Source organism: Nicotiana sylvestris, chromosome 4 (assembly GCF_000393655.2).
Source record: "Nicotiana sylvestris chromosome 4, ASM39365v2, whole genome shotgun sequence".
Taxonomy (NCBI): Eukaryota; Viridiplantae; Streptophyta; class Magnoliopsida; order Solanales; family Solanaceae; genus Nicotiana; species Nicotiana sylvestris.
In genome coordinates this window covers 86,266,054-86,283,926 of record NC_091060.1, presented here as the reverse complement: position 1 = coordinate 86,283,926, position 17,873 = coordinate 86,266,054, and the positions used below count along the sequence as shown (strand labels likewise).

Sequence of the window (17,873 nt, the reverse complement as noted above, 5' to 3'; positions counted from 1 at the left end):
TTATTATAAAGTTATTTGGGATGCAATCAATGATTATTTTATAAATAAAATACTGGGATGAATTAATTAAAATCTTTTAAAAATACAGAAATTGTAAAAAAACATATTAATTGATGCCAATGCATAGTTTTGAAAATATTATAGGGAAAAATTGGGTATTAATAGAGGGAGGAGGATTGGGATGTGGAGAGAGAAGCGTGGGGGAGTGGAAGATACGTTAGAGTAATTTTAGGACACTAATTATTATCATTAATTCCCTTAAAATATACAAAAATGATAATTGGGTATATAGAAGTTTTCGACGCTCTCTTTCTCTCTTCGATGCTCTTCTTTGTGTAACGGTCACTAACAGCCACCACCAGTGACCAGCAGAGGCGCCGGCGACCCTACCCCCAGCAGCTAAGCAACCCCCCTCTCCTACGCCTCTCATCCCCATCTTCCACCCCCCATTCCCTTCTCTTCCCTTACCCTTACCTTATTTGTGGCGGTCATCCGGCGACCACGCCGTTGGTAACCACTTCCGGTGACCCTTTTCTTCTTCCTTTAGTTGTCAGCCAGCACACTCTCGGGTGTTTATTTCTATATCACCCGTCTCGTTTCTCTTCTTTTGTCCCCCTATTCTTTTTTCATTCCTTTCCTTGCAACTATCGGGGCTACGCCAGTGGTAGCGGTGACAGCTCCCCTTTTGGTACACGGTATTTTTTGTGTTTTTTAGGGAATTTCTTGGAGCTGTTGGAGACAAGTTAGGCGCATGCGCACAAGCAAAGGAGAGCAGCCTAGGCGAGTGTAAACAAAGGGGCGGAGGGAAGTTGAACGTGAGCGTGCAACAACATCGAGTACATTAAAACAATTACAGGTTCTGTTCTCGGGAGTTGGTACCTCCCGTTTTATTGTTTCTCTCTTGGTGTTAGTTAAATTGATGTTATTTTAGTTCGCACTAGTTTAATCATACAACTAGGGTGCTAGTAGCTACTTTTGTCCTTCTAGTTTGGTTCGTTGTTCGTGGTGTGCTAATGAATCTTCTTTAGCTTGTCGTGAGTGTAGTGGCAGTAGTCTGGGATGGTAGAGTAAGGGCATGTCCTCGGGTGTGGAAAAGGGTCGGGTGAAGGATCGGGCAGGGTCCAGGTGGTGGGACGGGTGGCAGGGGAGGTAGGGGGCAAGGGAGCCTATAGGTTGAGAATCAGGTCATGGAATATAGATTCACTAATGAGTAAGTCTATAGAGTTGGCTAAGATTCTCCAGAAGAGGAAGATTAATATAGCGTGTGTTCAGGAGACTAGATGGGTCGGATCGAGGGCAAAAGACGCAGATGGGTATAAGTTGTGGTACTCTAGAGTCCAAAGGGGTAAGAATGGAGTGAGTATCTTGGTAAATAGGCATCTTAGAGAGTCTGTGGTAGAGGTTAGGCAGGTGAATGATAGATTAATTACTATTAAGTTGGTGGTTGGTGAGTGTACTTTAAATATTGTTAGCGCGTACGCACCGCAAGCAGGGTTGGATGAGGAGATTAAAAGGTGTTTTTGGGAAGAATTGGATGAGATTGTGCGCAATATTCTGCCCACCGAGAGGTTATTCATAGGCGGAGATTTCAATGGTCATATTGGGTCGGCTGCAGGTGGATATTATAAGGTGCATGGCAGCTTCGGTTTCGGGGAAAGGAACGGAGGGGGCACTTCGCTGTTGGACTTTGCTAAGGCATTTGAGCTGGTGATTGCAAACTCATGTTTTCTGAAGCAGGAGGAGCACTTAGTTACTTTTCAAAGTTCGGTGGCGAAGACCCAGATTGACTATTTCCTCCTCAGGAGAGGGGATAGAAGGTTGTGTGAGTATTGCAAGGTTATCCCAGGTGAGACTCTCGCAACACAACATAGGCTTTTGGTGATGGACGTTGGTATTATAATAAGGAGGAAGAAGAGGTTAGTACGAGGTCGCTCGAGGATCAGGTGGGGTGCCTTGACAAAGGATAAAGTCCGGGAGTTGGAAGGAAGGTTATCGGCTATGAGATCTTGGAGGATTTATGGGGACACAAACACTATGTGGTCGACGACGGCGGATTGTATAAGGAAGGCGGCGAGAGAGGTGTTAGGGGTATCTTCGGGTTGCTCTGGTGGACACAAAGGAGACTGGTTGTGGAATAAGTTGTCTAAGGTAAAGTAGAACCGAAGAAAACAGCGTACATGCAGTTAGTAGGGAGCACTAGCAGGGAGGAAAGGAGGATGAACAGAGAGAGGTATAAGGTAGCTAGGATGGAGGCGAAGCCGGCAGTCATGGAGGCAAAGACAGTGACTTTTGCTCGCCTGTATGAGGAACTGGGGGACAAAGGCGGGGAGAAGAAGTTATTTCGACTAGCTAAGGCGAGAGAGAGGAGGGCTAGGGATCTGGACCAAGTGAGGTGCATCAAAGATAAGGACGACAAAGTTTTGATGGGGGATGACCAGATTAAGAGGAGGTGGCAGACCTACTTTCATAAACTTCTAAATAAAGAAGGGGATCGGGATATTGTGCTAGGTGAATTGGGAAATGCCGACAATCTCCATGACTTTAGTTATAGGCACATTAAGGTCGAGGAAGTAATAGAGGCAATGTGTAAGATGCGTAGGGGCAGAGTTACCGGGCCAGATGAAATTTCGGTTGAACTTTGGATGTGTGTAGGTAGAGCAGGCTTGGAATGGTTAACTAGGTTATTTAATGTTATATTCAAGACAAATAGGATGCCAGATGAGTGGAGGTGGAGTACAATGGTCCCGTTGTACAAGAACAAAAGTGATATCTAGAGTTGTAATAATTATAAGGGTATCAAATTACTGAGTCATACCATGAAAGTTTGGGAAAAAGTGGTAGAAATGAGAGTGCGAAGGGCGGTGTCTATTTCAGACAACCAGTTTGGGTTCATACCGGGGCGTTCTACTACAGAAGCTATCCACCTTATTAGGAGGATAGTGGAACAGTACAGGGATAGGAAGAAAGATCTCCATATGGTATTTATTGATCTGGAGAAAGCGTACGACAAGGTTCATAGAGAGGTTCTATGGAGCTGCTTGGAGGCGAAAGTGGTGGCGATTGCATACATTAAGGTGATCAAAGACATGTATGATGGAGCTAAGACTAGGGTTAGGACAGTAGGAGGCGATTCCGAGCTTTTTCCGATTGTTATGGGGTTGCACCAAGGGTCTGCGCTCAGCCCGTTCCTATTTGCCCTGGTGATGGATGCACTGACTCATCATATTCAATGGGAGGTGCCATGGTGTATGCTATTTGCTGATGACATAGTTCTGATTGATGAGACGCGAGGCGGCGTCAACGAGAGGCTAGAGGTTTGGAGACATGCCCTTGAGTCTAAAGGTTTCAAGTTGAGCAGGACTAAGACGGAATACCTAGAGTGCAAGTTCAGCGTCGAGCAGACGGAAGCGGGGGTGGACGTGAGGCTCGACTCCCAAGTCATTCTCAAGAGGAGTAGTTTCAAGTACCTTAGGTCGGTTATTCAGGGGATTGGGGAGATCGACGAGGATGTCATACACCGCATAGGGATGGGGTGGATGAAGTGGAGGTTAGCGTCGGGAGTCCTGTGTGACAAGAAAGTGCCACCAATACTAAAAGGTAAGTTTTATAAAGCACTGGTTAGGCCTGCCATGTTGTACGGGACCAAGTGTTGGCCGGTTAAGAACTCACATATCCAAAAGATAAAAGTAGCAGAGATGAGGATGTTGAGGTGGATGTGCGAACATACTAAGATGGATAAGATTAGGAATGAAGCTATTCGGGAGAAGGTGGGCGTAGCCCCCATGGATAACAAGATGAAGGAAGCAAGACTCAGATGGTTCGGGCACATTCAGAGGAGGAGCACTAATGCTCCGGTGAGGAGATGTGAGCGACTAGCTATGGTGGGCACGAGGAGAGGTATAGGACGGCCCAAGAAGTATTGGGGAGATGTGATCATGCAGGACATGGAACGACTTAGGATTACTAAGGACACGACCCTTGACAGGGAATTGTGGAGGTCGAGCATTAAAGTTGTAGGTTAGGAGGTAGTTGTGAATATTTCTTCGGCGCATCAGAGTGAGACTTGCCAATTAGGTTTTAGTTTTAGAATGGTAGTGGTTTCTATTGATGCTGGTTTTTACCTACTAGTTATTGTGTACTTTCCATCTATTTCGTGTTTTTTTTTAAATATATATCGCTGCTATTCTATTATTATTCTATTGATAATACTAATATATCGTCTCTTGTCTTCTTCTTGAGCTGAGGGTATCCTGGAAACAGCCTCTTTACCCCTCAGGGTAGAGGTAAGGTCTGCGTACATACTATCTTCCCCAGATCCCACAAGTGGGATTACACTGGGCCATTGTTGTTGTTGTTGGTAATTGGGTATATAAAATGTAATTATAGTAAAACTTGAATAGGGAGGGTAATATAGTTTCATATAGTGTATAGGAATGTAAAAATTCCTTTATCAAACACCTTTCTGTAATTGTTTTCACTAGGATGCTCATTTTTTTTTTTTGAAAGCAGTCGTTTGAGCTCAAATACTGATTTCAAATGAAAAAAAAAAGGAAAACTCAAATCCGCTAGTTTGCCTTTTAGCCAGGGTTTTAATGAGATCAACAATTGAATAAATTAAGTATTCAATTTTAAATCTTAAGACATTATAAAATGCAGTGTAAAACTGTCGTAAATTTCTTTTAAAATCCTTACACGAACAGTACGAGACATGTATACTCAAGTCTCAACAAGCTAAGAACAGAAATTGAGCCAAATTGAAGATTATATTTAGATTTTAGAGCAAAGAGAGACTAGACTCGACGAACAAACATGTGGGCTTGGAGTAGAATTACTGGCTCAATGGGCTTAACAGAGAGATATGGAGACAAGTTGGGTGAAGTTCAAAAATAGCTAGATTTATAAGTGTTACAGTTTAAAAAATAATTAAAATTTAGTCACTTTTCATGTAAAGATAAATTTGAATTAAAATACTGTTCAAAATTTAAAAAATATTCCAGCATAATATACCGGACTTCCAGCATAATATACTGGAGTCCAGCATAATGTACTGGTCCATCATAATATATTGGAAGTTTATACACATGTGCTCCAATCTCCAGTATATTATGCTGGAATTTTCCGTGTGTTGGAGTTCCAGCATAACATGATGGAAGTTCATACACAAGTGCACCAATCTCAAGTATATTATGCTGGAACTTTCCGTGTAGCAGTAAAATAATAGCTATTTTTCAATTACTTTGCAAACGCTGGCTATTTTTCAGTTATCAGCCCGAAAACTGGCTAGTCCATGCTATTTTTACATAAAATTCAAACAAATGGGTTGAGTCGATATTGCGTTAGAATTGTTCTGCATTTATACTATGTGATTGGTAGCAATTTTATATTAAAGAAGTAAACACCCACAACCTTAAAATCCTAGATTCCCACCATACTAAGAATCTAAGCATTCAGTTCAAACCACAAGACAATAAGTGATAGCTTAAAATTGTATAAACTCGTCTAAATATCCTTACACAACTGATGTTGGATAATTCTCTTAACACTTTAGACATTTGACTTCTTTATAACTCCACATATGATATACACTAATACAAAAATGCACTTGTTAGTGGGATAACTAAGAATCTTTCTCCTTTCTTCATCCACTTGATACACTTGAAGGTCGTTTATTTAAGGAATTAGTTGCAAAAATTGTATGTAATAGATCGATTGTTATGTATGAGTTGCCATACCAAAATCAATAATCTGAGCCTAAGAAACGTCAAATTTAAAACTATTAACAATCCTCACCATGTAATATCGTGATTCTTAAAAACCAAAGTAACTGTTTATATCTTTAAAACAAGATACCTTTAGGATATTTGTCATTTGAAGTGTTCTTATCCAAGTACTAATAAACAGTTCTTATTCCACATCGTATCCGCTTAAAATAAGACATAAATTCTTGAATACTAGGTCAAATAGTATATTCTTATTTATAAATAAAAATAGTAACCAAATGTTGTGTTAACGATATGCAGAGTTTTCAATAAAAACAAATATTATATTAGTAATGCACAATTTTATACTAGTACATTTTTTTCCTGATGCGATAAACCAAACGATTGCAAGAGAAAATAACAGCTACATTTAACAAAGCATGGCACCTATATTGACTAATGCTATCGGGTATGAATGTCGAGTTGGTTTAAAACAAATAACTTTCATGCAAGATGGATCTAGTGCTTCGGCATTGGGTTCATTCTAATCTAATATTTTTATCACGGAGCATATATTTTATATAAAACTCACAATATTTTTAATAAGTATTAGATTTAAACTCATTATTTTAATGCGATAACATGTGATTATACAATAACTTGTAGTAACAAAAGTAGTAATAATTTTATGTTAACATCAAAATCTCGAGCCATGGGTTAGAGTGAGAAACTCTAGCCTCTCTCCAAAAATAAATTTCATCTTCTTCTTCCCCAAAACCTAAGATATGCTCCTCAATACTCCCTATTCCTACCCACTCAATGACCTAAACAACATGGAAACTTCATCAAACAGCATGAGCGGAGATACCACATCTCCAACTAACATGAGCCTCAACTCAACCCATCCAAATACGTCCCAAACAAGCATGAACCCTAATACCACCCAAACATCTCAACCACCGGAAACTGGGCAATACCACAAAGAAAAACCATCATTCCTAAGCATATTAAACAACCACCCTACTTCCAGCAACCTTTCAAACAACATATGCGTCCAAAATGACATAAACATGGACCTGTTAACCACAGATGAAACTGAAAATCCTTTCCTCGAAGAAGAGGAGGATATCTTCATTCCCATAACCTCTGAAGATAAAGAGAGATTATATAGGAACTGGGAAACAACCCTTATAGTTAAGGCCTTTGGGAAAAGAGTTGGGTACCAATTCCTTCAACGTAAGCTTCAAGCGATTTGGAAGCCAAACGAAACTATTTCCCTTATCGACCTGGGATACGATTACTATCTTATAAAATTTAACAAACAAGAAAATTACAATAAAGCTCTTCACGAGGGTCTTTGGTTCATAGGAAACCAGTTTCTCACCATAAGAAAATGGGAGCCTAGATTTGTAGCATCGGAAGCCTCACTAACATACTCGGCTATTTGGGCTAGACTACCTGAACTTCCTACGGAATTTTACGACTATGAAATCCTACAAAAAATAGGGAACAAGCTAGGAGAACTCATACGTATTGACGCATGCACCTCCTCAGCCCTTAGGGAAAAATATGCTAGACTATGCATCCTAGTACCAATAGAAAAACCTTTAAAGACCCATATAGTACTTGGTAAACACTACCAGAAAATAATGTATGAAGGCTTCAACGTCTTATGCACAAACTGCGGACACTTAGGACACAACTTAATATCCTTCCCAAACAAAAGAATAGAGACTCAAAATAATAATACCATGCCCAGCAATACCAAAATAACACCACAGGATATTGAGTCCATCACTACAATGGTTGAAAATTGAACCATAGTCTCTCATCATAGAAGGAAAACGAAGCTGGACCTGGGTAAACATAGTACCTTGAATCCCAAACATCCCATGCATCCTACTGTCGAAAAATATAGCCCACATGTCTTGAACAACCCTCAGATGGAAATGGACTCTCACAAGATCTTAGGGCGTTTACCCACTGGACAAAAGACACCCTCCACAAGCATCTTGTCTCAACACAATAGTAAAACCCTTCTACCCCAAAAGTCCCTAGCAAATCATAGGTCTGCTACTACATCAACTACTCTAACCATGATAACCTCTACAAGTGACAAAGACTTTCCCTTTTACATGAATAAACCCCTAGACAAAGACCCTAGCCCTACAAAAGAATATCATCCAACCCTTGCTACCCTGCCCAGTAACAAAACCAACCCATCAAACGAGACCAACAACTTTGTCACGAAAAGCTCGGTACAAAAACACCCATCCCACTTTTCCTCTATGGACTATGAAGTCCCATCAACTAAACTACAACCCTTAGGTCAACAACTAGGCTCCACCATTTCTAGTACATCAAATAATAACGGTTACACAACTACAAGCAATAGGTTTTCTCCATTAGAACCTACTCGTCCCTCACATAAAACTCCCTCCCAAATGTCCTTGGATTCAAACCAAATCACTCCCCTTGACATAACCCCAGCCGTAGGATTAATGACCACATTAATGAGCCAAGCCTCTTAAATTTTCCAGTGGTTACTTCATTAAACCACATTAATAATTTAAAACCCATACAAGACCCTCCCTCAGCCAGTAAGAGTGATCCTAACACAAGCTCAAGTTCAAACAACATTTCCACAAAAAATGCCAAGGCTTCCAAGCAACTACCACAGGAGAAATGTAAGAACAAGGAGGAATGTTTGGATACGGGAACAATACCAAAGACACAATCATGCCTTAAACACACCCCAATCGACTCCACAACCACCCCAACCACCAACACTCTTCACAACCCTACCAATTCAACCAAACCACACTCCCCAGAGCTGGTTGGAATAAGGTCTAATGGGACACGGACTAAGCATGAGCTTAAGGATTAATGGGGAGGATATAATCATACAAATAGAGGACCCATGTTACTTGGCTCAAATAATAGCGGAAGGGATGAGAATAGCCATGGGGAACATAATAAACAATCCTTGGATAAACCATGCACTAATCCTTCATCAAGGAATGCCATCACCATGGCTTCATCTTGCATGGCAAAACCAACAGCCATGGAATCCTCTCCAACCATTCAATCTTCTCAACACACACTCACCCCTCTTCCCAAATACCCAACCTCCCCCAAACTCAGCTCCCCTATTCAGACCATGCATGGCACAACCCCAAACATGCATGGTCCAATATCGAGCCACCAAGATGCCCATAACACCCCAGCAACACCTCCCTCACCCATATACCAGAATTACCCACCCAACATGGAGATAGAAGAGGAGGAAGACAGTCCAACAGAAAGGGTGGTAAAACATGGAGCACTAAGGTCACCAAAAACCCTAGTGTTCAAAGCAAGAAAAGAAAAAAGGTTCATCTTAAGTTGCCCGCTGGATTTGAGAAAATACTCAATAACTATAAAGAAATTGAGGACTCCGGGGATCTACCAATATGCAATGGTATTGGTCCCGACAATTTTCTCCAACTTTTGGATGGACCAAGAAGGAACATCGAGCAGGGGGAACTCCCCTCCCAACCGGGAGATGAGTTCAAACAATAGAAACATAAGTATGAGTTTTATCTCTTGGAATTGTCCTGGAGCAGGGAATGCCGATTTCCGAAGAGCCTTTAGATCCATGCTTGATTATCACAAACCTAGTGTGGTTGCACTTCTAGAAACAAGATTATCTGATCATCATGTCATCATGGAGGATTTTGGATTTTCAGGTCTAGCACAGGTTGCAGCACAAGGAAATTCGGGAGGAATGGCACTAATGTGGAACAGTGATGAAGTCAATATGGACCAAATAGGGGGAACTGATCAAGAAATCCATGCTATGGTGAAGGTAAAAATTCTTACTAAAACTTGGTTATACTCAATTATTTATGCTAGTAGCTTACTATAGGAAAAAATTACTCTTTAGAATAACCTAAAAACAGTTGCTAGCAACTATAAAGGACCCTGGTTAGTATTAGGAGATTTTAATGAGGTCACTAGAGCAAGCGAGAAATTTGGAGGCCTCCCTATCAATAACAATAGAATTTCTAAGTTTATTAATTGCCTTAATACTTGTAAATTAATAGACCTAGGTTTTAAAGGCCCAAAATTTACCTGGTTAAATAAGAGGAAAAAGAATAAAAATGCTTTCATTATGGAGAGACTTGACAGATTTGTAGCCAACAGTGAATGGATCAGTATGTTTCCTGAAGCTTGTGTAAAACACCTCATAAGAACCTATTCCGACCACTGTCCCATACATCTTGACCTTATCAAAAGATCCAGCCGTAGCAATAATATATTTCGACTAGAAACCATGTGGTTATCCCATCCCACTTTTAAGGGATTAGTAATGGACTGTTGGACAAATCAGCTTGATATATCAACTGCTATTAACAACTTCACTAACAAAGCCACTGCCTGGAATAAGGATACTTTTGGAAATATCTTTAAGAAAAAGAACGAAATCCAAGCTAGACTAGAAGGTATTCAAAAATCTCCAAATTACACAATTAGCACCTTCTTGTTTAACTTAAAAAATGAACTACTAGAAGAATTACAAAAAGTCCTCAAACTGGAAGAGGAATTCTGGAAACTGAAATCTAGAATCCAGTGGATCCAAGATGGTGATGCCAATACAAAATTTTTCCATCTCACAACCCTACAAAGAAGAAGGAAAAATAGGATTTTTAGCATTAGAGATGAGGCTAGTAATTGGTTCCACAACCCAAAGGAACTTACCCATATCATAACAAATTTCTATAAAAATCTATATACCACTAACCATACTTCCTCCCAAAAAACACTAATATACACACCTGCCCTATCCTCAATAACTGACCATTCCCCCTCACCAGAGAGCCTGATGAGGAGGAAGTAAAGAATGCCCTTTTCTCTTTTAAACCACTAAAGGCACCTAGACCGGACGATATCCACCCTTTTTTCTACCAAAAATTCTGGGGAATAACTAGCAACCTTCTGGTCAACTTCTGTAAAGAATCCTTCACAAAGAAAAAAATGACTGATGACATGAATAGTACCTACGTTTGTTTAATACCAAAGCATCAGAATGCTGAAACCTTAAGGCAATATAGACCCATTAGCCTCTGTAATACTGCCTATAAGGTCGTAACAAAAATTATTGTTAATAGAATAAAACCCTTGCTCAACAAAATTATCCATCCTTCCCCAACAAGCTTTATAAAAGGAAGGAGAGCCTCAGACAATGCCATAATAGTGCATGAAGTCCAGAATTTTTTCAAAAATTCTAAAGGGAAGAAAGGGAAAATCATGATAAAAATTGATTTAGAAAAGGTTTTTGACAAACTAGAATGGTCTTTCATTAGATTCTCCCTGAAATCCCTTAACTTCCCAGATGACCTAATTGAGCTAATAATGTTCTGTGTATCCTCCACATCCACCTCCATACTCATGAATGGTTCAAGCACATAATTCTTTACCCCTACTAGAGGCATTAGGCAAGGGGACCCCCTATCCCCGTACCTATTCATAATATGCATGGAAATGCTCTCTAGACTTATTGACCACGAAGTAGACTGTTGTAGATGGGATCCCATAACCCTGTCAAAAAAGGGACCCCAATTATCCCACCTGTTCTTTGCTGACGACCTCATTCTTATGATGGAGGCCAATCAAAAAAGCTGTGAATCCCTCATAGATAATCTGAATAAATTCTGTAAGTTCTCCGGCCAATCCATCAACTTCAGCAAATCTAGAATAATCTTTTCTAAGAACACCCACCCGGACAAACAATCTCTCTTCAGTAGGTACCTAAACATGAAAATATCAAACTCAGTAGGTAAATACCTAGGTTTTCCCATGACAAACTAGAGGCTATCCAAAAAAGACTTCCAATTCATTATCGACAATCTAAATAACAGACTAAAAGGATGGAAAACCCACTTCCTAAACCTAGCAGGAAGAATCATCCTCATTAAAGCAACCCTTGTAGCCATTCCTAACCACAACATGCAAATTTTCAACCTACCAAGAGCTACCCAAAATAAAATAGATTCCATCCAACGTAATTTCCTATGGGGAAGTACGGAGGAAAAAAGAAAATGCCACCTGCTTAAGTGGAACAAAGTCACTACTCCAAAAAGACAGGGAGGCCTAGGGCTTTTTAAAACCAGTTGTAAAAATGATGCCTTCAGCACCAGTCTAGCCTGGAGATACTCTAAAAACAAGGAAGCCTTATGGGTCCAAGTTCTGTGTAATAAATATGATAGGAAAACCAACCACAACAACAGACCCACTCCCAATCCTTTGTCCTCGCACATCTGGAAAAACATCTGTAAAGGAAACAAGATTTGCCAAAAAGGGAACAAATGGATTATAGGTAATGGGGAAAACATAAACCTTTGGAATAGCCGATGGATAAACCACGGGAACACACTAAGGGATAGTATTCATGGGCCTTTCCAAAGAGGGGAAGAAGATATGAAGGTAAAATCCATCATTCAGGATGGTTACTTCAACCTCTCAAAATTATCCTTCGAACTACCTGAAGATATAACCCTAAAAATCCATAGCACTTATATCCAACAATCCCAGTCAAGTAGGGATAAGATCAAATGGAACTCCCCAGGTTATAGCTCTTTCTCCATCAAGGAAGCCTATGATCTTATTACTCACCAGGATACTCAGATTGAAGAGAACAACCTCGACTTTAAGTGGATCTGGAAAAGTAACACCCTGAACAAACTAAAATACTTCATGTAGCTGCTAACCCTCAATAGACTCCCAACAACCACCTTTTTAGAAAAACGTAATATCTGTGCATCTGACATCTGCACCATATGTGGAACTGAAAAGGAGGACATAAAACACATGCTCTTCTATTGCACCCACTCAAAAGAAATCTGGAGGCAATGTCATATAAAACACAACTACCCACCTTTGGATAATGAACTCCCTACTTTTTACTAGCTAAAACATCAACTAAACTCAAACAAGCGCTATAATCAATACATTACTTGGCCTGTCTTCTTACCTTTCCTCCTATGGTACTTATGGACCACTAGAAATGAAAAGATATTTCACAAAAGCAGTCGATATCCTAAAATTAGCAAAGTAATTAATAGTTCCCAAGAATTCCTTTTTCTAAGCAATTGAAGTCCTATCCGGACACCAAAAAGAACCATCCTCATTAAATGGCAACCACCTGACATAGGAACCTTCAAACTAAACATGGATGTATCATACCTAGGTATCCCAGGTAGGGGGGATATAGGAGGGATTTTCAGAGATAGCAATAGAAATTGGATACTAGGATTCAATATGGGATTTGCCTACGCTACGAATATCCAAATGGAAGCCATATCCCTATTACAAGGCTTAAAACTAGCCATCCAAAAGAAACTGACCCCTTTAGTCATTGAAACGGACTGCCAGGAACTTATCAACCTGATAAACAATGATAATTGCCTTTATCAAAATATTATTGATGATTGTAGGTTCCTATTATCTGAGGCGGGCACGCCACCCTTGAAGCATGCATTCAGAGAAGCTAATGGAGTAGTGAACACCTTAGCCAAGAATGGATGCAGCTTGGACTCTTTTGCTAACTTAATATTGTATTATTATCCGCCTGTATTTGCTATTTCAGTTTTTGATAGAGATGTGATAGGCACTGCGTGGCCTAGACAAATCTCATGTTGTAATGACTACTAAGTTTTTATGTTCTAAATAAATGTCTTTATTTACCAAAAAAAGTAGTAATATATGCAGTTATTTGGCCACCGCCATCTGAACAAATAAATAGTTATCTTATCCAAACATTCTCCAATCACGCCCTCTTTCTTTTCTTTATTTCTTTCCATGCATCTTCACCAAGAATATCCTTCTTCTTTCACTAACAGGACTCAATTACTTCTATGAACTGAAAACGCTTCAACCCATTAAGCATAGAAGTTTCTCTCACTAAGGATTTCGCTTAGAAGTGTGAAAATATCATTAAAAACAAATAACCTTGATTCAATTTTTTTTATGTATGGGTCCAAGTCTAGCCACCACGACCATTACCGAGTAGGAAGAGGAACGAGGGCGATCAGTCGATGCATAACGTCCACGACAGTGTACATCTAGTAGGAGACAGTAAGAATATACTTTTCGAATATTCTCTATATTGTACTTTTTAGGGTTTTTTGGGAGATTGTCCCTTATAAAGAGGAAGGGGATGTAACGAAAAGGGGGGGAACACTTTTGAAAAGGAATCATCTGAGATTGAAATAAAAAACAAGTTTTGTTTATCGGAGAAAATCCTAAGATTCCCCAATCATCTCACACTTATTCTTCCTTACACCGATTGTATCTGTGACGGTTCCACTTATGCATTTAAGTCTTTACATTTATGAGTTTTTATTGGATTTGAATAGACTCATTATATCTTTCATCTTGTTTGCTCATTCCATCATTTGATCTAGATTTTATTGTGCTTGACTAAGATTGACCTCATCCTTATTATTAGTTGTTTTAATCAAAAAGGTTTTGACATCTTTTGGTTAAATAATTTGGCATCGTCTGTGGGGATTTTTTCAGTTTAGATTTTAGTTTCATCTAGATCATAGAAAGGGATAGTCACCTCTTCCTAGCCTTGTACAAACTAACAATGGCAGGGAAAGAAGATGCAAGGGAAAAAGCAATAGTAGGCGTCACAACCAACCTCCTAAACACCATCAACGAAGACAGCAGGGAGGATAACGAAAATGGGACCCCAAACACCACACCCAGGGGAGACGCTTCACCTCCCCTACATGAAAGTGTAACTACTTCGCGCGAGAAGGAAGCCTCCACATCTACAACAGGAGAGGTACCACCGACAGTGAGAAGACTGCTGGAAGAATGGATAACAAGTACTCTGAAAAACATACTTGATAAACCCGCCCAAAAAGATAACAGGAATGTTGCACATGTAGATGTCAGGACAATTGTTGATGAGCAAGATGCCCCCCGTACAGGTAACACTCATGCTATTGATGATGCAAGTAATGATAAGCATACAACCGTTTTAAAGAAAATGGAGGAGATGGAAAATGAGAATAAGGCACTCCGTGACTAGATGAAGGAGTACCAAGAGAGGGTTGACGAAATATCGGGCGCCCCAAAGTTGTTGCCAAAACAGGGCGTTGGTCGATTTATCGAGAAACCATACAATGAGGAGGCTGCCCCCTACGCTATTCCAAATACCTTAAAAATGCCACCATACCTGAAGATATATGACGGTACCACCCATCCAGAAGATCATATCATCCATTACATCACAGCCGTAAAAGGTAACAATCTTTCGAAAGAACAAGTACCATCGGTGCTACTAAAAAAGTTCGGCGAAAACCTAACAGGGGGAGCCCTGACCTGGTACCCCCAACTACCGGCACGATCGATAGTTACGTTCGAGTAAATGGCAGACAAGTTTGTCACCACTCATGCAGGAGCCAAAAAGGTAGAAGCCAGAGTAAACGACATCTTTTCCGTTAGGCAAATGCATGGCGAGGGACTCATGGACTTCTTATCTCGGTTCAACAGGGTGAGAATAAGCTTACCAAATGTGTTAGAAGGAATGGCGGTAGCAGCCTTCCAGAACGGACTAAATTGGAACATGTCGAGAGTGACTGGAAAATTGTTAAGCAGGCTCATGAAATACCCTCCAACCACTTGGGAAGAAATCCATAACGCTTACTGCGCCGGGGTAAGAGCCGACGAGGACGACCTCAATGGTCCGATCAAACGGTTGATGTCAGTTCAAATTGAAGCAAGGAAAGATCGTCGCAATGACATTCGACAAGATCAGTCGGGGCCTCGTTTCGGTCGAGAAAGGCATCAGCCCTACATCAGTACATCTATCCCACCTCCTGCGCAGCACACAAATGCTCCTCCTAGATATGCAGTGCCACATCGACATGAAAAAGGTATGCCTCTGCTCTTATCTGCTCACAATTTTTGTATCTCTCCTTCAGAAATAGTGTACGCACTTGAGAAACTTGGTACCAAGGTACAATGTCCGCAAAAGATGAAGTCCGACCCAAGCACTCGAAAATCGAACGCTCTCTGCGAATTCCACCAGGAAAGGGGTCACAAAACCGAAGATTGCATAGAACTGCGGCAGGAGGTAGTGAGAATGCTAAATTAGGGACACCTGAAAGAATTTCTGAGCGATCGAGGATAGGCTAACTTTGCCCGCAGACGTGAACAACCCTAGGGTCCTCCAAAACCTCTTTCTCCCGCTCGCACTATACAGATGATCATCGGCGGGGGAGACGACACAACAATCAATCATGTAAAGTTCACCACCACAAATAAACTTAAATGGTCGATCACTCATGAACGGTATGATGACCCCGAAGATAGTATCGTCTTCGATAAGTCGGATGCTAACGTTTGTCTTTCCCTCACTACGATGCTCTTGTTATCACTTTACTATTACAGATACTGATGTAAAAAGAATAATGGTAGATGACGGGAGTGGCGCATGTATTATCTGTCCTCGGGTTCTCGCACAGATAAGACTCGAAGATAAAATAATACCGCGTTGCATAGCACTAAAATATTTTAATAATGTAGTCAAGCGGACTTCTAGAGAAATAGTACTACCTCGCCCTAGCCAGAGGAGTTACCCTGGAAATGACATTTCACGTCATGGACTAGGATACAACCTACAATGCTATCATAGGGCGCCCGTGTATACACGCCATACGAGTAGTCCCGTCAAATCTCTATCAAGTAATCAAGTTTCCTACTCCATGGGGGGTATTCAGCATCCGAGGCGAACAACGCACTGCACAGGAATTCTACCGCATCACCCAGGATTACGCCCACACCCAACAACTAAAAGGGGCCAGTGCGGAAGCATAGCAATCAGCGATGTCGGGAACCAAACTTGACGTACGAACAGACATTATCAAATATCCTGACATCGTGGAAGCATCTGAGTCGACAATAGAGGATCTCGATCCCATCCTACTAGATGGCAATGACATCACAAAAAAGGCTAATATCGGGCACAACCTCTCGGAACCAGGTAAGTTTCATAAATTCTTAACTGACAACGCCGATCTGTTTGCCTTATCCCATGCAGATATGCCAGGTATCCCGAGAGACATCGCCACGCATAGACTAAATGTTGACCTCCTCTACCCACCAGTACGGCAAATAATAAGGAATTTCAGCGTCACAATCAACAAAGCCGTCAGCGAAGAAGTCAATAAGTTGCTCACAAATGGCACCGTCTGAAAGTCAAAATATCCCTAGTGGGTCGCTAATGTGGTCATGGTAAAGAAGAAAAACAAAAAGTGGAGGATGTGTGTAGATTTCACAGACCTAAACAAGGCCTGCCCAAAAGACTCCTTTTTGTTGCCACACATCGACCAGCTCATTGACACAACAGCAGGACACAAGTTGCTAAGCTTTTTAGATGCCTATTCGGGTTACAACCAGATCTTCATGGAGGAAGAAGACCAGGAGAAAACCAGTTTCATCATTCACCAAGGAACATACTACTATAAGGCCATGCCGTTCGAACTAAAGAATGCGGGGGCGACATACTAGAGACTGGTCACCAAGATGTTCAAAAACCAACTCGTCAAAACAATGGAAGTCCACATCGATGACATGCTAGTTAAGTCTAAAAGGAAAGAAAATAATATCGATCATCTGAAGGAAGCCTTTGACATATTAAGACAGTACGACATGAAACTAAACCCCGAAAAATGCGCCTTCGGTGTAACCTTAGGCAAATCACTCGGCTTCCTGGTATCGCAAAGAGACATCGAGGTCAACCCAGATCAGAATAAGGCCATTGAAGGAATACCAAAAATGCTAACCAGCAAAAAATAAGTACAAAAACTGACAGGTCGGATAGCTGCTCTGTCAAGGTTCATCACACGGTCGTCAGACAGGTGTTGTAAAATTTTTAGTGTGCTAAAGAAAGACAACGGGCTCTAGTGGAATTCGGAGTGTGTCGATGCCCTGAGAAAACTGAAAACCTACTTGTCCTCACCACCGTTACTCGCCAAGGCAGAACCAAGCGAATGCCTCCATGTCTACCTATCCATCTTCGAAGTCGCGATAAGCGCGGTTTTGGTCTGTGAGAGCAAAGGTACGCAATCTCCGATTTACTATATCAGCAAAACTTTAGTTGATGCCGAAACGAGGTATCCC

General features: G+C 40.8%; 3 protein-coding genes across 3 annotated transcripts; all 3 read left to right on the top strand.

The window, feature by feature from the left end:
* The first annotated feature begins 1,206 nt into the window (after nucleotides 1–1,206).
* Nucleotides 1,207–2,157, top strand: LOC138889804 (uncharacterized). The gene has a single exon (XM_070173140.1). The coding sequence runs from the start codon at nucleotides 1,207–1,209 to the stop codon at nucleotides 2,155–2,157; it is 951 nt and encodes a 316-aa protein (XP_070029241.1).
* A 686-nt stretch (nucleotides 2,158–2,843) lies between these two features.
* On the top strand, nucleotides 2,844–4,022 carry LOC138889803 (uncharacterized). The gene is made up of 2 exons (XM_070173139.1): nucleotides 2,844–3,169; nucleotides 3,359–4,022. The coding sequence occupies exons 1-2, from the start codon at nucleotides 2,844–2,846 to the stop codon at nucleotides 4,020–4,022; spliced, it is 990 nt and encodes a 329-aa protein (XP_070029240.1).
* An 8,886-nt stretch (nucleotides 4,023–12,908) lies between these two features.
* LOC138889802 (uncharacterized) lies at nucleotides 12,909–13,391 on the top strand. The gene has a single exon (XM_070173138.1). The coding sequence runs from the start codon at nucleotides 12,909–12,911 to the stop codon at nucleotides 13,389–13,391; it is 483 nt and encodes a 160-aa protein (XP_070029239.1).
* Nucleotides 13,392–17,873: the final 4,482 nt, after the last annotated feature.

Coding starts and splice junctions, on each gene's coding strand:
- LOC138889802 (XM_070173138.1), top strand. CDS start 12,909: ATGGATGTATCATACCTAGGTATCCCAGGTAGGGGGGATATAGGAGGG.
- LOC138889803 (XM_070173139.1), top strand. CDS start 2,844: ATGAGAGTGCGAAGGGCGGTGTCTATTTCAGACAACCAGTTTGGGTTC. Junction 3,170..3,358: donor GTTATGGGGTTGCACCAAGG/GTCTGCGCTCAG, acceptor CAAGTTGAGCAG/GACTAAGACGGAATACCTAG.
- LOC138889804 (XM_070173140.1), top strand. CDS start 1,207: ATGAGTAAGTCTATAGAGTTGGCTAAGATTCTCCAGAAGAGGAAGATT.